Here is a 24,318-nt window from a genome sequence, read left to right as displayed (position 1 = left end):
GGCACCAAAGGCTTTAATTTAAACACACCCCAGCTTCTTTTTACTGGAATCTGCTTCGAAACGAGAGGTATTAGCGGAATAGAAGCCATATTGTTATGATATTAATCTGAGAACCAGAGGCTGTAAAGACAATGGTTTCCTTTTATAAGGTGGCGATAAATAGATACTGCACCAAGATGAATCTTTAACAGAGCTTAATAGTTAGGGTAGATTCTCAACAATAACAGAAAATATTCAAGCACTTTTTGGTATGAAGCCAGGGAAGGATCTTGGGCTTTCCCTTGTAACAGATGACAAACTTCCTGCATTTAAAACAGTTAAGACTCTGCAGATGCCCTTCTTGAGGGTAGAATACTACCAATCATTTCTATAGTGCTGCTTTTAGCTATCTTTGTGGAGACAAGAGATTTCATTAAATTGTCCTCAACATCCACACCATGAGAGACAGACTGGATGTTAGGTGTATATTGTCTTTATAGATGCCAGATCTGATCAAAGCATTTTACATAAAACCAAGAGAAAGCTTTCAAATTTAAATAGTGCATTCTAAACAAAATTCTCCAGAAAGAAAAAAAAATTATAGAAACACTGTTAGAGCAAACAACATTTCTTGAAGCAAATAACCATATTATAAACAGAACCTCATGGAGAAAAACGTGTGCTCAGAGGGACATCTTATCTTAGCCTCTAGAAAGCCAACAAAGGCCACCCTAACCATTATACACAAAAAAACTTCTAAAGTGAAAATTATGCAGCATCAAAAAGTATTTTGAAAAGACATATAAAAACCCTCATCAGAAAAGAACAGTCCTCAACTTTGTTAACAACTGCCAAGATGGCGGCGTGAGCAGACGCGTGCGAGGGTGCTCCTAATACCTACTCAAAGTTTGCGCAATCGAGTTTCCTCGGACACGAAAGAGGAAAGGGAAGCCTAGTATGCCTACTTCCACAGGCAGGGTGGATCCCCCTCTTTTGCGACAGATGACATTGCAGGAATTGGGACTCCGAGCGCCGGGAGCTGGAGGTGCCGCTTCGGGAGGTCCAGAAGATCTTGTGGACTGGAGCGCAGAGGGAGTTTCGTTGAGTCCTCCCTTGATAATAGTTCCTCCAAGACCAGGAGGGGAAGCGAAGGCAACGAGCAAGCATCGCGCCGAGTCTGGAAGTCGGTCCCCTGCGGATGTGGAGACCTCGCTGCCTCGTCGACGCCAGTGAGAGAGCCAGCTCAGACGGGTTTGCTGTCTGAAAGAACCCCTGGCGAACCCTCCGTGACTCCTGGAGTTATGATTAAACCATCTGCTGTTACAGTAGAATTTCTATGGGAAGCAATACATGGCTTGAATACCAACTTGCAGCAAATTTCAGGTATTTTGAGGGGAGATGTAGCTGAACTAAAGCAAGCCCAGACTGTGGTAACATCTAAAATTGCAGAACAAACGCTTAAAATGGAAACCTTTGATAAAGACTTAATAGCGGTGAATTCCTCTACATTAATGTTAATTAAGAACAGTAACTTCCAGCAACGAAAAATAGAATATTTAGAAAACCAGATTAGGGGGAATAATTTACGGTTCCTTAATTTCCCTAAGTCTCCACTTATTCCAGCACTAGAGATGGTTAAAAAATATTTCGAGAGGTTTTAGGTGTCCCTTTTGAGGGATTTCCACCTATTAATAAAGCACAGTATATTTCAGGAGCTGGAATGAGTAAATTGCCTTCTAACCCTCAATCTGGTTTAAATTTGACAGAATTCCTAGAGAACTCTATGGAAGTTATAACTGAACGAACCACACTGTTAGTAACTTTTGCTCTGCAATTAGATCGAAATAATATATTTAAACTTTACTTCCGGCCACATGAACTCTCCCTTCCTTGGATCAAAAATACAGATATATCTGGATTTTTCCAGAGAGACTCAAAGAAGAAGAAAATATTTTTTGATGTTTAAAGAGAGGGTTCTTCGAATAGGAGGGTACTTTTTGTTAAGGTTTCCTTGCAAGTGCTGTGTCTCTATGAATTCTACTAATTATATTTTTTTTGATCCAGGAAAGTTAATAGAATTTACTTCCTCTAAAGAATAAATGCTGTAATAGTTTTTGATTGCTAAGCGCCTATCCTGGCTGTGACACCTTAGGCTCTGTCTGCTCTATTGCATTTCTTTGCTTTTGTCGTTTTATTTTATTTCCTAGATCTTGGACCAACAAATTGTGGACTAAATAATATTAGTGTTTTTGCCTTGGGTGGATAACTAATGTTTTGTTTTCTTACTGAAATGTATATTTATGTTATTGCATAAATGTAAATTGAATAGTTTATAAAGAAAAAAGAAAAGAACAGTCCAACTTTCATGTAAAAAAACCTCCAATGGTTTGTCTCTCGGCAGCCCTGTCCAGCTTCATCTTTCCATGCCAGGAATGTGCACTATGCACACAAGGAAGTGCATTTCCCATGTTGTTTCATGTTGATTTTTTGGCCAAAACAGAAAAACACCTGAAATTTTGGGTTTTTCGTGCATTGATAATAGTGCGTGCACTATTAACAATATTACTCCCATAATAAAAGAAAAAAATACCCCAAACAACAAAAATTCCCATAAATGGGGATTCAGGGTGGTGCGAGTTGCTTGAAGCTATTGCTGCATTTGCATCTACCATTGCTTCCTCAGACTATTTTCTTCTTTTCAGAAGGTGAAGAGACCAGGGAAAACTAACGCTTTACGTAAGGCTTCCCCTCAATCGTCACAGCCTATGATTCTGCAGCTGGTAAGGCTGCTGAAAGCAACAGCAGCTTTGTCGGGTGAGGTCCTCGCTGTCAAGGAGAATCATCTTGAAGCTACATTGAGCCCCGGATGCCGGGAACCCTTTCCTCAACTGGGGAGTAAACATTACTCGGAGGCTGACCCAGTTCCCTATTTGGTCAGTGTCAGCGGGAGGGAGCGTGCATGCTGCCAGGAGTAGAGAAAGGTCATGTGGGCATTTTCCATTTTAGCCCCACAAGACCCCCTGCTACCCAGTCCTTGTTAGAACTAGCGAAACCTACAGTTGTAACTTTGGATGGTATATGGGCTGCTTTGGTAACTGGAGAAAACTAAGTGGCAAAGTGAATAATACGGAAAGGGCCACTGAGCGGTTGGATGACCACTTTAATACTCTAGAGGAAATGTTTTGGGACACAATAGATAAATGACTTGGGACAGCAAATAACACCCATTCAAGTGACAAAGGCAATGATAATTAAAGATAATGTGTTGCTGCGGAATACGCTGGAAATACTGGAAAATAAGACAAGGAATGTGAATTTAAGGGAAGGGAAAGGGGAAATGGGATTTGATATACTGCCTTTCTGAGGTTTTTGCAACTACATTCAAAGTGGTTTACATATATTCAGGTACTTATTTTGTACCAGGGGCAATGGAGGGTTAAGTGACTTGCCCAGAGTCACAAGGAGCTGCAGTGGGAATTGAACTCAGTTCCCCAGGATCAAAGTCCACTGCACTAACCACTAGGCTACTCCTCCACTCCTAAACTTTCCACGGTCCCCTTCCATATCCCCAAAAGAGGTTCAAGAGATTCCTATGGGAAAACCTTGGATCACCGGAGTGGGCATTTTCTTTTTTTCAAAGCGCTTTTTATCTCTTTATAAAAAGAAAAGGGAAGATCAGGGATGATATTCAAGATCGTGCAACTTTGCTGGGGACTTTTTTTGTTGTTGTTACATTTGTACCCCGCGGCTCAATGCGGCTTACATGGGGCAATGGAGGGTTAAGTGACTTGCCCAGAGTCACAAGGAGCTGCCTGTGCCTGAAGTGGGAATCGAACTCAGTTCCTCAGGACCAAAGTCCACCACTCTAACCACTAGGCTACTCCTCCACTTTTTGTGTTCAAGATAGATAAAGATTCTATATTGAGGCTTTACTTTCCAAAGCAACAAACTATGGGCCCCGTTCACTAAGCCGCGCTAGATGCAAGCTAGCATTTTTAGCGCGCACTGTGTAGGCGCCCACAATGCGCACGCTAATTCTATGCACCCGCTTAAAACACTAGTTCACCTTAGTAAACAGGGCCCTACGTTTCTGGGCCATTAGGTTTGGCTTTTTGCTGATATCTCAAAGCAGACTCAGGCCAAATGTAAGCTACTTCTTGCTTTAAGATCTGAAGTTCCGTCCATGGGAGGGCAGTTCTTTTTATAGTTTCCCGTTAAATGTTTGATTAAATACGGAGGACATACTTATGTTTTTTGGGACTCAAAGCAATTAAGAATTTTTCTAGATTCAAAGAAAAATGTTTCTTAGTAACCAAGGAGCCGATGCTCAAAACTTACCGGATTTGTAGCATTTCGTTTAGACTGGTTTTAGCCAGTTTTGTGTTTATGTTATCGTGCAACTAATGCACAAAGGTTTTCGGCACTGCTTTTACAGTTTGCAGAAGCAGCGACCGAAAATGCAATGCAAATGTATTAAAACAAGCTCAGTAGTATTAAAAACGATCTCATTAGAATTAAAATGAGCATTCTGTGCAATACACAGATGTTTCCCTGCAATGCACATAAAGAATCCCTACCTATAATGTTCAAATTTTTATGGCAGGTCGGAGATAGGGTTACATGTGAAAGGGCAGCTTCTTGGTGGAGAGGTCTGTTTGGAAATTTTTATAGTATCTGCACTTTTCAGGTGCGTGTATTGTATGTTCCACCTAGAACAGTACAGAAAAATGTACTAGACAAAAAAAAAAAAAAAGGGTTATCCTGATGCACGCATGAAATGTCCGTCTATGATCCAAGTTTACTTAAAATTTCCTATCTCACCCTCTGGGGGACCATCAGAATGGATTACAATCTAATAAACAACAAAAAAGGGATAGAGAAAATTAAAAAATGAAAAAAAAAATAGAGTTAAAAATAGGAGAAAGAATGCGACAGAGAAAGGATAGGGAAGGAGGGATGAACTACAATAAATGCAACAGAAAAGTGGATGGAGAAAAACATAAGGAAGGGGAATGCTTCGAGGAAATCAGGACTCACGGTTTGCTTTATGACAGGGTCTCTCGCTATAAAACTTTGCTGCAATAAAACCCATTCTTATAAGTGTCTCTTGTGTGTCTGTCTTGTGCATGGATTCTGCTGCAATATGGATGGAGGCTTCTTCCTGCATGTCTATGACGTGGTTGTTGGAATTTCTGCTTTTCTCCCTCTCGGGCATGCGGAGAACATCGATGCTTAACATGAGAATGTTCTATGCATGTGCTAGGCATTTTCCCTAACGAACTGCACCTAGACTTTCTGCATCCCACTTGCATACAATTTTCTTTTAGCATTTATTGCTGTTCCTCATTCGGTAAGTTCAGCCACGGCTATAAAAAACGCAGATGTGAACGATGATTTTTGAACATTGAACCCCAAAGTTAGTCAATTATATCATCCAATTATATAACTCAGATCTTGGACAACTTTAAATAGTTTAAATAGCATGCCTGTACCTTTATTTTCTTCTTTTTTTTTTTTTTGATTACAGCCACCATCTCCTTTTGGATTTCTGGGATCCCCTCACTATATTGAGGGTTTTATTAGTGACATCATGAATATTTAATTGTTTCTTTTATTACTATTTTCCTTTACTATTGATTAGATGTCTTTGTGACTACTGTGTCATCCTTCTGGGCAAAGATGTTTTCATTTGTTTGATTTTTATAAAATTTGCATAAATAAAATAAAATAAAAAATCCCATAAACAAGAAGGGAAAGGAAAACACAGATCTTTGGGCTGCACACCTCTAATGCACACCGCACTGACAATAATGGCATCATCTTACTCTGTTAAAAACACCGACCAGGGAGTTTACTGAGACTTTACTATAGTGCTTCTTTAAGGTACTTGTAATCAGCAGCAGTAAAACACAGTAAAGGAAATGATGGCAGAGACAGAGACCACCTGACCCTCAGTCTGTCTAGCATAGATCTTTTTAGAATGCAGTGATCACTAACAGGCCCTTTTACTAAGCTACAGTAAAAAATGCACATCCTAATGCAGGACTTTCCTGTGTGCTAAGCTCATTTTTACCACGGCAGTAAAATAGAGCATTTTCTATTTTTAGTTTTGCAGGTCCTGAGCTAATTTTTCAACTGGCCTCACACAACTTGCAAAAAATTAATACAAGAGTACTTACGCCTCCTTTTTAGAAGTTACTAAGGTGCCCCATGTTAAATCCACATTATACCAGTTGGTATGCGTTAATGTGAACGTGCAAGCTGGACAACACTATCACGCCCTGTCCATGCCACGCCCTCTCCAAAAATTAAATACAAAAAATACATAGCAAGCGATTAGCGTGCACACACAGAGAAATCCTGGACGCTTTAATGCATCTTGCGGTAAACCCCTTTCAGCATGCTAAACCAGTGATAGGGCTTAGTACATCTCGGTGAAAGGGCCCCTAAGTGAACTGAGAAAGGCTGAACCTTTGACTTGCCTGCTGATGCACTGTAATCCAGAGACAAGAAAATTCAGGGATCGTCTGTGTTCTCACAATTCAATACCATTGCGTAGAAATTTATGGAAAACAAGAACATACAGCTTAGCTTATTCTATGGTGTCACTGTGAAGTGTCAAAGAATCAAGACACACAGGCCACTGTACAGCTGTGACAGATCACAGACCGACACAGCCCTCTGTCCAGCTAGATACTGGTGAAAAAAAAAATATATATCTGTATGTATAAATATCTACATACACGCATACACTCATGACAAACCAATGAAAGCAATTCCATTTCCTCTTTCATTAGTCATAACCAATCACAGTAATTAAATATCTACACAGCCCTTATCTCATCATTTAGCATAAGCCAGTCTAACCAATTTCCCTCCAAGTAAGGAAAGTCTGGGGGATAAGCAGCTGGAATCATTTGAGTACAAACAAGCCACAACCTGGTAGACAGATCAGTCCAGTGAAATGTACTGAAAATGGTTCCATGCACACCTCAGATTTCAATGTTTACTTTTAGAAAATAGACTCTAGTGTTTACACTTTGGACTTCATTCATTTTAGAAAGGTAGTGTTGAATTAAAAGTCGCACCACACATTCTTGCCTCACCTCTTCCCCTTTGTTTGTGAACACAGTCGCACGTATCTTTTCATTTGCTATTTCCTCCTAGGAATGCAGTTTCTCTCCTAAAATGAGCCTTATCCACTACATGACAGGCTTGCTTCCCACCTCTCTGTCTTCCTGCTGTACAATGGTGTTTGGTCACGGTTTGTACATTTAGTTACCTAACAATGGACAGTGAAAGGATGAACTTTCTGACCCAGCAGAAGCAACACCAGTTTAAGGGCCTTGCAGAATCAATTTCATCCATTCTCCACGCCTGTAGTGTAACTGAGAAACAGCTGTGCAAAGGGTGACCCACAAGATATACCAAAGGAGGAAAGAAAGTCTAAAACATTGACTTCCCACAATCACAACACATGCACCCCATGCATTATCTGACTAAAGAGGAATACTGACCCCGGAAAATGTATTGCACACACTGTGTTGACTGTGAAGCATCATTACAGATACACACAGACCTTCAAATCAGCCCTTCAGCACTATAAAAAGTTTCATTTTCAGACCAAAGCATATATACACGGTACTGGACATTTTTGGTGTTGGATCGAAATAGTTCCACACCTTGCTACTCAGCTCCATCAAAGCTTGCCAAACCCGAGTTCATTCCCACTCGAACAGCAGAAGCAGCTACTGTGGTTACTACCCATGTAGAGAGGTATGTAGCCATCACAGAAAAATGGATGCCTCCACTTCATGGGAAAATCTGATTCAAAGTTTGCAAACCCAAATCGGTTCTGTGCAGTCTTCTGCACCTTTCTTGACATTTACACGACCAGTTTCTGCCACAGAGAAGCCTGGGTGTGCTGCAAGAGATTTCACAGCAAAATCTGAGAAAAATGGCAATGGACAGAGAAACAATGGGAATCGGCAAGGAGCTGGCAGCTCAAGCACAGCAGGCAGCCTCAAACAAACACAAAAATCAACTTTTTTTTTTCATAGAACATTTTTTCTTTGGCACCATGAATGGAACTGCACACGCTATGAAAATCACAAAGGTCTTTAACTTTCTGGAGGCAGTTTACATAATTTGTTTTTTTTTTTTACTGTAAAATGGAACTCCAGAATCTTCCCTGGCAATGTTAAGAGCATGCACAAATATTGGAAAATGGCTCCTCTAACACTGCAGTGGCATTCCACCTTCACGAGATGTCCTTGCTGAATCCTATTTGCTGGGAAAAAGCCCCGGGACTATGATCTCAGTTCATAAAGCCATCTGTCTTCAAAAATCTTTAAAAAACAACAACAAAAAAAAAAAAAACCCCAGTGACCTCCAACCTGGATGCAGTTTTGGCAAATGAAACACAGGATAAGATTCACAATGAAAAAGACACAGGTGTTGTGAGGTGACATAGTACAGTTATCACCAAAAACTGGTTAAGATTTTAAAATAATAAATTTAAAAATGCACCACCACACCACTGGAATCAGAAGTACCGGAGAACCTGCGCCTTCCTGCCTATCAAATCAGAACCAGAGGGCTCCGGTATCACATGGGCAAGAGACTCCGCAGGCCAAAGCAGAGCAGCATGAGAGATGGTTGGACTTTGGCTGCTTGGTGGCAGATTTTGACAAGTCTGTACCGTTTTTCATGCAATGGCTCATGTGAAAATATGCACCCTACCACCACCACCAGCTACTCAAAGTCTCTCTATACAGCTCTGTGGTGTGAAATGAGGAAACCTCCTAGACATTCATTTTAACTAGGTCCCCAGACCAGTACAAAACAAATGTTCCTCTCCTTTAGAAAAAAAGGACAAAGGCAGAGAGGAACAGAAAAGCGAGGATGGGGCTTCTGACAGAAGCAGAGGTGGATTCTGCAAGGAAGAACATGTGCAATTGTGAGAGAAATGGTGCTCCATATCAGCTGCGTATTGCCCCTTCTATATCACAAATGCTACTATGAAAGGAAAGGCGGAGGATAGCTGGAGAAAAATGAGTGCAGATACGACACTGCAGAGAGCTGATGAAAAGAACAGTCAGTCTGGTCCACAGCTAGGAAACACTGCCCTTCCTAGAGTCAGGGCTACCCCTGCTTCCTCATATCGCCACCAGTAACCACTCTCCTACTTACTTGTTCTTTGGTCAACTCTTATGAAGGAATTTTGTTACTTTCCCAATGAAATAATTAAAAGAAAATGAAAATGACTCTTTCACAATAAATAACTGCTGAGTACCATCTGGGAGGGTCTGGGAAAACTCTGTAAGCAAGTACTCCTCTCCTGCCCGTGCTGTCCTCAGGAAGAGTGCGAGGTCCAAGCCTGTGACACGTAGTCACAAAATGAAGTCTTCTGGAAAAGGCAACAACAGAGGCGACGGTAAAAAGAAAATGCCAACATGTTGACAAATGTCTATGTGTGGACTCTTCCTCCTAGACGTCATCCAGGGGCCCACTCACTGCCTCTCTCCAAGCTGTGCAGAAGTCAGGACACCAGTCACTCGGTCACTCCTTCTTGAAAGATCAGGTCCTCCAACAGGGGTCCCTCTGCCCCTCAAAGCTGAAGCTTCTGCTAACTGCTTATTGGTCCATCATTCAGGAAGTATGTGGTCATTTCCCCTTTCCCTTTGACCTTGACCAGCCCTCTGCACTCCAGCTTGTAACCTTTGGCTGCCAATACCTGGTACAGGTCTGTGGTTACCTGCAAAAAAAAAAAAAAAAGATACACCCCAAACAATGAATAAATCAAAAGACAAACACCCCCCCCCCAGATATCAGTATTTTCCTGTAAAACTAAATATTTTTCTTTCTGTGCTCAAACCTACATAGCTCCTTTAAGTAGCATATCTGATCTATGCCTGTAACACTGCCCTAGAATGAGCTGCTACACTTATCTAAAGTCTTTCTAAAGACCTGAAAGATGCCTTGGGTTTCCCCTTCTCCTTTCCTGTAAATCCATTTTTCCAGAGGAGATGCCTCAGGTAGGGATTTACACAGGAGAGCTCTACACCGATAGACAAGGTACGTATCAACCAATTAGCGCTCATGATGTTCAACCACCGAACTCCTCAAACAAATGCCATACGTCTTTCACCCTGACTGCTTATCCTAAGATGACCTCTTTCCTTTTACCCCCCACAACAGGGCTGTTACCTGTATGCGGTCAGGGACCCCTGTACTGTCCATGCGACTGGCCACATTCACAGTGTTACCCCAGATATCATACTGGGGTTTTCGTGCACCAATGACCCCTGCGACCACAGGGCCAATGTTCAATCCTAAAAAGATAAAAAAAAATACATAAATAATTATAATGTATCCTAGGTGCTCATATGCTGCAGGTCATAACTGCCCACACTTAGCTCTCTGCACTGCTCTTTGGACAATGCCCAGATGTCATTCAGCGCAGCATTTGGCTCTTCGAACACACTATATCTATGAGTATCAACTGCATGGCTGGATCTCTGCATCCATACTTCTTCCAGGCTTATGTCTCAGCACCCCAAGAACCTCACCCTAACACAATCACAACACCCACACTTCAACTGCAAGACTCTCCACATCCACTGCTCCCCATGCCTCCCTGCAACTTCCCCTTCCCAAACCTAGGACTCTCAGCACTCCCATTGCCCCTTCTCCTAATCCTCAGTATCCTTATCCTAAGACTCCCCACAGTCCCAGCACCATCACTGCAAACTCAGGGTTCCCACTTCCCAGCACCCCAACCTCAATCCCTAGAATGGAATTCTCACCAATTTTCATTTGGAAATTGTTGAAGGAATGCTCGTTAATGTACTTCATCTGTTCCATGAGCTTCATGGCATAATCAGCCAGCGCAATGATGTGGGATTTGCCCTCCTTGTCATATGTGGTGTCATTCAGGCCAGATGCTGCCATGTAAGTGCTCCCAATGGTTTTAATTTTCTCCAGCTGCCGATACCTCTCTTCACTGATAATCTGCAAGGGAAAAGGAGGCAATGGTGACTAAAAGCCTTTCCTGCAGAATGTAATCCTACAGGGAGCAGTCTCAGGACTATCCAATAACAAGATCTGAGACATTTAAGCTCTGCTTACATTATAGCTTTGTATGGCATTCACCCAATAAAAATACTGGTTTGTAGAACTAGGACAGCACAGGAACCCACTGACCAACTTCTGACACAGCAAACACAGCTACACAGGGTAATCAGTGAAGGTTTGGGATGGGGATTTGAAATTGGTCAGGGGATATGTCAGAGAGCATAAGACAGTAGTGAAAAGCACTCATTAACCCATTGAAGCTTATCTTCCAGTTAGTGGCTGTTTCCCCAGGGTGAGAGGATGAAGGACTGCATCATGAACATACCAGAGGACACCTCACCTCATCAAAGTCGGCGATGATCTCATTTAGTAGCCGAAGACACTCCACCCCTTCGTTGTTGGCTTCCAGTTCCACATAGAACTCAGAGAAGTTACTAATGGAAGCGAACATGACGGCCACGCACTCACAAGACTGGTAATAGAGCTCGTCATTGCGCCGTTCACGTGCCAGGAAGTGTGCTGCCACATCCTTGGGGAGGATATTATGAAGAAGCCGCCGGTTGTAAGCCTGAAGCTCTTCCATGTCTTCCTTCTCTCCAGTAGCCTAAAGACCAGGCAAAAGTTAGAAGCTGGCCAACTTTTTCAGAATAAAAATTTCTTAAGGTGAATTTACTTTCTACTAACTCACTCAATTAGGTGAACCTGGAACAGCCTGATTTATACTTAATGCATGATTATAATTCAGATTTTTAAGGATATTTCTAGGCATGTGAAAGAACAAACCCCATATTGGACCAAGCTCTCTGGTTTGAGCTGGATGAAGAGGTAACTTTACCTTATCTATAAAACTCAGGAACAATGCTACAACTTTTCGGAAGTTTAACAGACCAGCAGTCACAAAAGTAATTTTATCTCACTTCTTGTTCCTAACTGTTGGGATCTGCATTTTAGGGCTAGATTTAAGCCACTTAAATCCTAAACAAACACAGTAGGGGCTAATTTTTATTTATTTTTGTTACATTTGTACCCCATGCTTTCCCACTCATGGCAGGCTCAATGCGGCGGGCAATGGAGGGTTAAGTGACTTGCCCACTTAATCACTTTGAAAGGTCTACTCCTGGACATGGGTTTTTAATTTAAAGAAAATAAGAAGACCTCTGGGATTAATATGAGGGTCTGTTTTTGGCTCCCCATCCTCAGGAGGCATTCAGTTAAAAATAAAAGAAGGCAACGGGAGGTGAGATAGAGGGGGGTCAAGGAGAGCATATGACAAGAAAAAAGGGGAGGAATTTGGAGGGGGTAATGATAATGGCAGTGGTGATTATAGAATTTGCAATTGTTGTAATAATTTATATAACATTTTACGGAATATCATGTAATCACACTGACCCTGGGGTTCCAACATTTCGTGCCCTAATAAACAAAACCCGCTGCAAGAACTGATTACAAATTTTCTTAAAACTTGAATAGTGAAGCACTAGATAATCTCTAGACCCAAGAACAGCATTAAATGGTAGAAGATCAACAAGAGAAAACACATAGAGGCATATTTTCAAAGCACTAAGCCTTCCAAAGTTCCACAGGTTTCTATGGAACTTTGGAAAGCTAAGTGCTTTGAAAATATGCCTCATAGTAACATAGTAGATGACGGCAGAAAAAGACCTGCATGGTCCATCCAGTCTGCCCAACAAGATAAACTCATATGTGTATACCTTACCTTGATTTGTACTTGCCTTTTTCAGGGCACAGACCGTACAAGTCTGCCCAGCAGTATTTCCCGCCTCCCAACCACCAGTCCCGCCTCCCATCACCGGCTCTGGCACGGACCGTATAAGTCTGCCCTCCACTATCCTCGCCTCCCAACCACCAACCTCTCTTCCCCCACCTGCTCCGCCACCCAATTTCGGCTAAGCTTCTGAGGATCCATTCCTGCTGCACAGGATTCCTTTATGCATATCCCACGCATGTTTGAATTCCGTTACCGTTTTCATCTCCACCACCTCCCGCGGGAGGGCATTCCAAGCATCCACCACCCTCTCCGTGAAAAAATACTGCCTGACATCTTTTTTGAGTCTGCCCCCCTTCAATCTCATTTCATGTCCTCTCGTTCTACCGCCTTCCCATCTCCGGAAAAGATTTATTTGCGGATTAATACCTTTCAAGTATTTGAACGTCTGTATCATATCACCCCTGTTCCTCCTTTCCTCCAGGGTATACATGTTCAGGTCAGCAAGTCTTTGGTCATACGTCTTGGAACGCAAATCCCATACCATTCTCGTAGCTTTTCTTTGCACCGCTTCCATTTTTTTAACATCCTTCGCAAGGTACGGCCTCCAAAACTGAACACAATACTCCAGGTGGGGCCTCACCAACGACTTGTACAGGGGCATCAACACTTCCTTTCTTCTGCTGATCACACCTCTCTCTATACAGCCTAGCAACCTTCTCGCTACGGCCACCACCTTGTCACACTGTTTCATCGCCTTCAGATCCTCGGATACTATCACCCCAAGATCCCTCTCCCCCTCAGTACCTATCAGACTCTCACCGCCTAACACATACGTCTCTCGTGGGTTTCTACTCCCTAAATGCATCACTTCTAGCTTCCTCAGATCCCTTTTCATGCTTTCCACTCCCTCCCGGGTGTCCACTCTGTTGCAAATCTTAGTATCATCCGCAAATAGGCAAACTTTACCTTCTAACCCTTCGGCAATGTCACTCACAAATATATTGAACAGAATCGGCCCCAGCACCGATCCCTGAGGCACTCCGCTACTCACCTTTCCCTCCTCCGAGCGAAACTCCATTTACCACCACCCTCTCTGTCCGTCAACCAGTTCCTAATCCAGTTCACCACTTCGGGACCTATCTTCAGCCCATCTAGTTTATTTAAGAGCCTCCTGTGAGGAACCGTGTCAAAAGCTTTGCTAAAATCTAAGTAGATTATGTCTATAGCACGTCGATGATTCAATTCTCCAGTTACCCAATCAAAGAATTCAATGAGATTCGTTTGGCTCGATTTCCCTCTGGTAAAACCATGTTGTCTCGGATCTTGCAGCTTGTTGGCTTCTAGGAAATTCATTATCCTTTCCTTCAGCATGGCTTCCATTACTTTTCCAATAACCGAAGTGAGGCTTACCGGCCTGTAGTTTCCAGCTTCTTCCCTATCACCACTTTTGTGAAGAGGTACCACCTCCGCCGTTCTCCAGTCCCTCGGAACTTCTCCCGTCTCCAAGGATTTATTAAACAAATCTTTAAGAGGACCCGCCAGGATCTCTCTGAGCTCCCTCAATATTCTGGGGTGGATCCCGTCCGGTCCCATGGCTTTGTCCACCTTTAGCTTTCCAAGTTGTTGATACACACTCTCTTCCGTGAACGGTGCTATTTCCATTCCATTCTCAGGTGTACTTTTGCCAGTCCCTCGCGGCCCTTCTCCAGGATTTTCTTCAGTGAAAACCGAACAAAAGTATCTATTTAGCAAATTGGCTTTTTCTTCATCATTATCTACATAGCGGTTCGCTGTATCTTTTAGTTTCACAATTCCCTTTTTAGTCATTCTTCTTTCACTAATATACCTGAAGAAAGTTTTGTCGCCCCTCCTTACATTTCTACACATAGCCACGGCCTATACAGATAAAAGCACAAAGTTTAAAAATGACCCTTGATTTTATTATGAGCCAATGCAGCTTAGATAGCAGCGAAGATGTCCTCTCAAAATGTGAAACTTTACAGACTTCCCTGCAACCAGCATAGATTGCACTGCAATAGTTTAATTGTGACAAAACACGTGTCTACACCAGTGGTGTAGCTACGTGGGGCCTGGGCCCCAGTAGATTTGGCCCTGGACCTCCCTGCCGATGACCCTCTCGACCCCCCCTCCCGCCGCCAACCCTCCCCCGCCGCCGTTCGCTACCTTTGCTGGCGGGGGACCCCAACCCCTGCCAGTCGAGGTCCTCTTCTTCCGGTGCAAGGCTTCATTCTGTTTCTGTGAGTCTGACGTCCTGCACGTACAACGTCAGGACGTCAGACTCACAGAAACAGAACGAAGCCTTACACCGGAAGAAGAGGACCTCGGCTGGCAGGGGTTGGGGTCCTCGCCATCAAAGGTAGGTGATGGCGGGGGAGGATTGGCGGCGGGAGGGGGGGGGGTCGAGAGGGTCGTCGGCGGGGGGGGGGGGGGGGGGGCTAAAATGTGCCCCCTCACCTCGGTCTGGAGCCCCCTCCCACCGAAGTCTGACTACGCCCCTGGTCTACACTAAGAATCTGAAAGAAGGATATAATTCCCCTCAGTTTCAATATGGTTTTAAAGGATTTGGACACAACACTGGATACTTGTGGCTCAAAAGTTAGATGACGATCAACAACCACTCCCAGTACTCTTTGTGTAGATCAATGGTGTTCCTAGCTTGTTCGCCACCTGGGGCGGGTCGCCACTGTGCCCCCCCCCCCCCCAAGGCACATCACCTGACCTTTCCTCCTACCAAGGGGGTGCGCAGAGCAGGCACGCGGCTGTCGGCTCTGCCGATCCCCTGACATAGAACAAGAATTAACGTCAGAGGGGGCAGGGGACCGGCAAAGCCGACAGCCATGCATCTGCTCCACACACACCCTTGCTGCTTGCACCCGGGGTGGACCCCCACATCGCCCCACCCTTGGTACGCTACTGGTGTAGACCTCAATGGATAAACAGTGTGGTCGATCATAAAACAGTGTAAAAGTGAATGATCAAAAGGATTACTGAGTTAATAGTTCAGTACTGAACTGGACTGGTATTGGAAACTTATTTGCAGTATCCACAATAAAGACATTTGAAGTTTAAAAAAGAATGCAAGCACTGAGCCTTCTAGGGCCTGCTCCAAAAGGGGCACAGAATTCAGAAGCTGAAATCAAAATCTGCAAATGATAAGAGACACGCAGCCCTCTTTCATTATTTGGGATCATCTCTGCAGTGTCTCCCATGGGCCAAGACAATGCCCTTGGTCCCAAACACAAGGGTTTTCTGCCACAGAGGCAGCTATGAGCAAGATGGTTTCACACTGTTCCTTCTGTGGAAATGCAACAGCAAGGGAACCAGTCAGCAGACCTGGCAGTCTCAGTCAAAAGATGTCTACAGCCATGCAATTCAGCTGGAAGGAAGGGGAGAGTGGAGCTCCATATGGCTGTATTCAAGGTAAGAGTCATATGGGGTCATATGGAGGAATGGCCTAGTGGTTAGCGCACTGGTCTTGCAATCCAGAGGTGGCCAGTTCAAATCCCGCTGCTGCTCCTTGTGATCTTGGGCAAGTCACTTAACCCTCCATTGCCTCAGGTACAAACTTAGATTGTGAGCCCGGCTGGGACAGAGAAACATCCAGTGTACCTGAATGTAACTCACCTTGAGCTACTACTGAAAAAGGTGTGAGCAAAATCTAAATAAATAAATATACCACCAAGTTGGTTCAACTGCAGCTCACATAGCAGAAAGCTCAAGGGTTTTTTTTTTTTTACATAAACTAGCACCTCTGAAGCTGCTAAGCTATGGCTCTTTCCAGTCTACAAAAAATGACTGGGGAACAGCTGCAAGAAGAAGGAGCAGCAAAAATGTGTAGCTACTAGCCTATCTCCCTTCCTGAGAGATGGCACCCTTAATTTCTAACTTGGGTAAGTAACAGAATCTGAACCTGTTATTGAGGATCTCATACAAATCTACAGCTTGCTTTTAGGTGAAAGAGTTCCAGTAGTTGTTACAGTACCTACAGAAACCTGGTTTCTTTCTTGGCTAAGGAAAAATTAGGTCTTACCTGATAATTTTCTTTTCATTAATCCTTTCCACTGGTCCAGAACCTGTGGGATAGTTGTGTCTATCAACCAGCAGGTGGAGATAGAGAACTGAAAACCGAATAGAGACATATCTCTCTTGGCATCCGGGTTAGCTCCTCCGTTTTTATGTTTGCAAGCAGTAAGGATAATACTCAGAATAAACGTAACAACCTTAAATAACTTGATAAACTAACAACAATACTAACCACTAAACATGTGTGGACCTCACTCATCTTTGGACAACTTGTACAGAACAAGAGATATGCAGGAAGCACTATGCAAGGTGACAGTCATTATTTAGCCCATTACTTCGCACAGACTAAACATTTCAGAAACCTTAGGCGAGCCTCTGGAATAGTGGGAAGGACTAACGGAAAGAAAAGTATCAGGTAAGACCTAATTTCTCCTTCTATTATGTAGCTTCTCACTATTCTAGAACCTGTGGAATGTATAAAAGCAATCCCTAGAGTGGGTGAGATCCTGGCGCTGCCGACCTAAGGACTGAAGCCCCAAAACTGACTTCAGAGTGTGCCGCAACATCCACCTGCAGTGCTTGGCAAAGGTATGCAGCATCCACCACGTTGCTGCCTAGCAAATATCAACCAGAAAGGTAGTCTCCACCCAGGATGTTACTGTATGTCTCGCAGAATGAGCCTGAAAGGCCTGAGGAGCCTGCTTCCCCGAAAGCAAATAAGCTGACGTGATAGTTTCCTTCATCCATCTAGCAACTATGGACTTGAAAGCCATGAGGCCAAGCCTCTGCTTATCAAAAAGTAGAAATAGTCTGTCCAATTTGTGAAACTCATTTGTGACTTCCAGATATCTAATGAGGAATCTACGCACATCGAGAAGGTTCAAAGAAGAATACTGAGCCTCTTCATTCTTTCTGTGAAAAGACAGAAGCTCCACAGATTGGTTGAGATGATATGCTGATACCATTTTCAGAAGAAAGGAAGGAACCATGTGCAGGGAGACCCCCCCACCTTCGAAAAGCGGAGAAAGGGATCCTGACAAGAGAGCCTGAAGTTCCGAAACCCTACACGCTGACGCAACAGACACAAAGAATGCTGTCTTTAGCATAAGATTTTTCAAGGAGGCCTTCCAGAGTAGCTCAAAAGGAGGTTTCTGCAGAGCCCAAAGGACTAAATTAAGGTTCCACTCTGAACATGACATACGAAGGGAGGCTAAAAGCGGCCCGCTCCCCTTATGAATCGAACGATATCTGGGTCAGCCGCAAAAGATGTCTTTTGTAGTTGGTCCCTGAAACAGACCAAAGCCACAACTTGAACTTTTAGAGAACCCAACACCAATCTCTGAAGGCCTGCTTAGAGAAACACAAGGATGCCTGTGACTTGAGCAGATAAGGGAACACCAGCCCTCGAACATCCTCCATACCCTCACACATGCCACGGACATAGAGCATTTCCGAGCCTGAAGCAATGTAGCAATGACCGAATCGGGATAACCTTTTCATCTCAACCGAGCCCTTAAAATGGCCAAGCCATAAGACCAAAGGGAGCATGGGATCCTCCATGAGCACCAGACCTTGTTTCAGCAGGCCATGCACCTGCTGAAGATGGAGAGCATCCCAGTACAGCAGTTGAATCAGGTCCACATACCATGACCTCCACGGCCAATCCGGGGTCACGAGAATTATTCCACCTCAGTGCAATGTGATCCTTTTCAACATACAATATACCAACTGACCAAGGCTGCAGTAAACTATCATAGTAACATAGTAGATGATGGCAGAAAAAGACCTGCATGGTCATCCAGTCTGCCCAAGACAAACTCATATGTGTATACCTTACCTTGAATTGAATTTGTACCTGTTTCTTTTCAGGGCACAGACCATATAAGTTTGCCCAGCAGTATTTCCCGCCTCCCAACCACCAGTCCCTGCCTCCCATCACCGGCTCTGGTAAAGACCGTATAAGTCTGCCCTCCCCTATCCTTGCTTCCCAACCACCACCCCCTCTTCCCCCCACCTGCTCCGCCACCCAATTTCAGCTAAGCTTCTGAGGATCCATTCCTTCTGCACAGGATTCCTCTATGCATATCCCATGCATGTTGAACTCCGTTACCGTTTTCATCTCCACCACCTCCCGCGGGAGGGCATTCCAAGCGTTCACCACCCTCTACGTGAAAAAATACTTCCTGACTTCTTTCCTGAGTCTGCCCCCCTTCAATCTCATTTCATGTCCTCTCGTTCTACCGCCTTCCCATCTCCGGAAAAGATTCGTTTGCGGATTAATACCATTCAAATATTTGAACGTCTGTATCATATCACCCCTGTTCCTCCTTTCCTCCAGGGTGTACATGTTCAGGTCAGCAAGCCTCTCGTCATACGTCTTGGAACGTAAATCCCATACCATCCTCGTAGCTTTTCTTTGCACCGCTTCCATTTTTTTAACATCTTTCGCAAGATACGGCCTCCAAAACTGAACACAATACTCCAGGTGGGGCCTCACCAATGTCTTATACAGGGGCATTAAAACCTCCTTTCTTCTGCTGGTCACTCCTCTCTCTATACAGCCTAGCCTATCGATCCCTATCGAGCCTGATTCTTTCCAACAGCTGAAGAACTTAGGCATTTTGGTATTCCGTTTCATCACCATCAAGTCCAGAAGCGGAGAATCCCATCAGTCCACTATTGCCTTGGTTCCCTTTCGATAAGGAGGCTGCAAGAAGAGTGGAGCGACCAGGCGGAAGAACTCCAACTTGTAACCTTCTGTAAGAATATCCAGAGCCCACTGGTCTCATGATTTTGGCCCACTCCTCCTGAAACTCCTGAAGACGTCCTCCCACCGGAGGAAGATAAGAATGGACCAGCCTTACACCATTGGGATGCTCGGGAGACATTGGGCACCCTAGCTGACAGAGAGGAGGATTTCCTGTCTGCATGAGAGGAAGATTGGTGTACCTGAAAGTGGGACTTCTGACCATATTGCTGACGACCAGGCCTACCTTCTGCTGTCTTGAATTCGAGAACCCTCGGAAGACCAGAGGCTTTCGGCTTTTCCTCAAGCAACTGCTGTGGCTTAGTTTCCCCCAGTCCTTTCACCAGGTTATCGAGATCTTCTTCAAATAGTCATCTGTCCTAAAAGGGCACTTTAAATAGACGTGACTGATGCTGCCTCTGCTGCCCAATGCCACAACCAGTGCTGCCAATGTGCCATGTCAGTCAAAGACATACTGAAGGCCATAACCAGTAACATGTCATAAATAGCATCTGCCAAGTAGGCCAACCCCGCTTCCAGCTGGCAGATATGGCACCCATCTTGTGTTTCAGACTGCTGATGCCACTTCAGGCATGCTCTTGCCACGAACGAGCTACATACTGTTGCTTGAAGGTCCAACAAGGCCACTTCAAAGGCTTGTTTCAGTGAGCCTTCGAGCTTCCAATCCTGTAGGTCTTTTAGAGCAATGCCCCCTTCCACCGGCAAGGTGGTATTCTTAGTCGCCACTGTAACAAGGGAGTCCACCCTGGGAAGCTGCGGTTTCTCTTTCTCCTCTGTAACCAATGGGTACAGGAGAGCCATGACTCTTCCCACTCTTAGCCCCGCATCTGGTGAGATCCATTCTGCTATAATCAGGTCCTGAATGTCAGGATGCATCAGGAAGGCCTTAGAAGGACCTCTAAGCCTTCATGATCGATGAAGATGGAACTCCTGGTGCTGAAGGAGAAGGCTCCTCAGAAATAAGAGTACTGAGCTCCTCTTTATGAAACAACCTCAGTACTTTCGGGTCACCTCCCTCCTGTAATGGCTCCTTCAACGATGGCTCCTCTGAATAGACTGAGGCCACATCGAATAGTAGTAGTAGTAGGGGGTGAGAAACTAAAGCACCTTGCAGCAACTCTGACTGACCCTGTCTCAGTAAATAGGCCTGGTGTAAGAGCAATATAAATTCCGGAGAAAACAAAGATCCAAATGGAGCTTAATGCTCTGCGGGCCCTGAGGTTGTAAAATGGCAGCTGTACTGCGTGCGTGATCAGAGAGAGGCTGCTCCTTACTGCCAGTTGGCTGATAAAATGGTACCGACTCCCAATCTCTCCTGCATCAATCTGCATACCAGCTGATAAAATGGCACAGACTCCCAATCTCTCCTGCATCAATCTGCACACCGGCCCTGCTGGAGAGCCTGAAGTACCCGGCATATTTGGAAGCTTTGCCAAATCTAAAGACATTCTGCCGCCGATCGTTTTTGGCATGCACTGCAACACCTCAATGAAGGCTGGTGGGTCCCACAACAGGAAAACTGCTTAACTGCATCACGAAACCCTAGCCACCCACCTGGGGTTACCCGGAGGCCACTTAGAGGGTCTATCCCCAGCACAGCTCATGTTTGCCTGCAACTGCCGCTTGTGCTCTACACTAGAACCCTCCTCCCACCAACTGAGTCACAACCACCTCTGGGTGAGTCTCCTGCTCCCAATTTATCCCCAGTGATTTCTAGGTTACTGGAGGCCACACTCCCAGTTGTCCCTCAGTTCCCAGAAAGCACTCACAGACCCAACACACAAACAACCAGGATTCTTTATCAGTCCAGAAAGGCAGAGGCAATAAACAACTGTTTACTGTCTTTTAAAAAATCGAACAGTGGAAGAAAACAGTGCAAACAGCAAACAATACCAGGTAACTGAAATATGGATCAATTATAACACTAACTAAACATTTGCTTAGTTCCTAGAAAGTATCTGGGGAGGTCAGGACATATAATTCACCGAGTCACAGCAGAGCCAATGTCTCTTTTCTCTCAGGCAAAGACTGAACTCAAAACCAGTAAAGTCCAAATGAGATGATCTCCTGGACCAATCAGAGTCCAGTCAACAAGATTTGAAAGTACACTGCTGCTTGCTTCCTGCTTGTGTTAAAGGAAAAGAACATTCAGTTCCCTGTAACAGCTTTACAGCAAAGAAACACCAACTGCTGGTCAAATAAAAACAATACACTTCAGGACATAATTAAAACAGGAAAATATTTAATACATTTTACATGCTCAAAACACACAGTTCCTTCACAAAGTGCTTCCGCGGGAGTTGCCATTCACCCCAATTAGCACAAGCACAGCACAACATAGTACAAATTTTGAGTCAGGATCCGTCCCCTGCACCAAGTAAAACTCGCAGTTCTCCGAGCAGTTCTGAGTCAAACTTTAGTCAGACTTACCACTGCCGGCTGCTCCCTCAAGTTCACAGTCTCCACAAGTCTTACACCAGATGAGAAAGAATCAGGATTGATACTCTGTCTCACGCTCTTCCTTCTCCTTGTTTTTTTTTTTAAGGTTGTTGTGCTGGAAAAAGAGAACTCCACAAGAAACAGGGGAGAGGTGAATGGAGGGAAGAAGTAAATTCACAGGGCACCAGAGACAGGGATCTGAAGATCTCCAGGTATGCCTCTGCAGATTCAAGCCACCTGCAAAGCTCAACTGGGATCCAGTTGACCAACTGAACCAGGAGCAAATCACTCAGAACCAGAGGCTGAAAAGTGTGTCCATTCACCTGCTGGAGATAGAAGATACTGAGGAGCTGGACTGGATGCCAAAAAAGATATATCTCAGCTTAGTTTTCAGTTCTCTATTTCCACCTGCTGGATGATGGACATAACTATCCCACAGGTTCTGGAATAGTGGGAAGCTAAGTAATGAAAGAGAATGCTAATTGGATCAACATAAATGTTATGTAGATATGAAGCTATATAAAGTATGAAGGTTTGATGCCAGAAGCAGTGAAAAGAGCATTAACTGAACTCTTTCTGAATTAATCATCTTTAGCACAACACACACACACACACACAGAATTTCCGGTCTGTATTCCACCTTCAATATCCCGGGAAACTTTTAGAGTGATATTTTTACAATTCTAAGATTTCCTGGAAGGCAGTGGTTATCTGGATGACCACCCCGTCACACTATTTTGCAATCCTGATGTTATCAGACACTATCATCCTAAGGGTTTCTTTCCTGCTCTGTACATATCAGTCTCTCCCCTCTTATTGCATACAGTTCCTTTGGATCTTGGCACCCCAAATACATCACTCTGAAATTCTTTATATTAAAGCTTAGCTGGTACGCATTTGACCAGTCTTCCAGTTTGTGTACTCTTTCAGGGGTGTCCACTCTGTTACAGATCTTTGTTTCACTGTCAAAAAGGTAAAACTTTTTAGATCTACTACTCACAAAGATAGTGAACAGAATGAGCCCCAGGAGCAATCCCTGAGGCATTCCACTTGTCGCCTCCTTCCTCTACATGATTCTTATTTACCAATATCCTCTGCCATTTATCAGTCAGACAATTTCATATATAGTTTTCCACCCTGGGGCACGGCCCTAGGCTGCTCATTTAACTCATGAGCCTCCTATGATTAATCAATGGTTTTGCTGAAATCCAAGTAGACTACATCCGCAGATATTCTCTATTTAGTTCTCTGGTTACCCAGTTAAATAAATCAAGCACATCAGATCAGCGCAATCTGTGTTAGTAAAGCAATACTACCAATACTGGACTGTAGAAAGCTCATTATCCCTGCTCTCAATACTGTCTCCGTTACACTGAAAAAATAGAAAATGACAGTAGATGAAGGCCATACAACTAAACTTGGTTCTATAATCCCTTCCTCTCCTTCTGAGATTCTCTGTTCCGGTGCTGTTTTCTTGATACAGATGCAGTCTTCATTTCTACCAGTTCTGCTGGGAAGCTGCTCTATTTGGCCACCACCATTCCCATAAAGAAATATTTCCTTAGCTTATTCTTGAGTCTATCCCCTTTAACTCTCATCCTATGACCCCTCATTCCAGAGATTCCTTCCAACTGGAGGTATTTAAAAAAAAATGTCTCCATCATATCTCCCCTCTCCTGCCTTTATTCCAAAGTATAAAGATTGAGACCTTTAAGTCTGTCCCCATTCACTTCCAATGAAGACCACTGACCATTTCAGTAGCCGCCCTCTGGACTTGACTCCACCTTTTTGAAGATGTGGTCTCCGAAATTGTACACAGTACTCTAAATGGGGTCTCACCAGAGACTCATACAGAGGCACTAGTACCTCCTAGTTTCCTTCTGGCCATTCCTCTCCCTATAAACCCAAATCATCCTTCTGGCTTTTGCTGTCACCTTAAGATTATCCGAAATGATCACCCTTTTTGTGCCCCAAAGTATTTCACCCCCTGTACTTTACTACTCCTTTGGGTTTTGCTGCCCAAATATATGACCCCACATTTTTTTTAACATGAAATCTTAACTACCAGATGCTAGATCATTCCCCAAGTTTTGCTAAATTGCATTTCATGTTATCCACATCTTCTAGGGTGTCTACCTCGTAGCAGATTTTATATCATATGCAAAGAGATGAACCTTGACAACCCTTCTGGAGTACCACTTACAAAAGTGCTGAAAAGAACTGGACCAAGGACCGATCTATGCAGCACACCACTGATTATGCTCCTTTCCTCACAGTGAGCTCC

The 24,318-nt window shown here is 44.0% G+C and overlaps 1 protein-coding gene across 1 annotated transcript in view; it reads right to left on the bottom strand.

Annotated features, from left to right (window-relative positions):
- Nucleotides 1–8,162: 8,162 nt before the first annotated feature.
- LOC115464311 (adenylate cyclase type 6-like) overlaps nt 8,163–24,318 on the bottom strand; it is a 30,946-nt gene continuing 14,790 nt past the window's right edge. The window contains exons 8-11 of the mRNA XM_030194700.1: nt 11,396–11,659; nt 10,788–10,992; nt 10,189–10,313; nt 8,163–9,736 (exon numbers count right to left, since the gene is read on the bottom strand). Of these exons, the coding sequence (XP_030050560.1) occupies nt 9,608–9,736; nt 10,189–10,313; nt 10,788–10,992; nt 11,396–11,659 (723 nt within the window). The 3' untranslated portion in view covers nt 8,163–9,607. The remainder of the gene's footprint in view (nt 9,737–10,188; nt 10,314–10,787; nt 10,993–11,395; nt 11,660–24,318) is intronic.

This window comes from Microcaecilia unicolor, chromosome 3, assembly GCF_901765095.1.
Source record: "Microcaecilia unicolor chromosome 3, aMicUni1.1, whole genome shotgun sequence".
In the NCBI taxonomy this organism is placed as follows: domain Eukaryota; kingdom Metazoa; phylum Chordata; class Amphibia; order Gymnophiona; family Siphonopidae; genus Microcaecilia; species Microcaecilia unicolor.
Note: the sequence above shows the minus strand (reverse complement) of the source record. Positions and strands in the feature narration are given on the sequence as shown.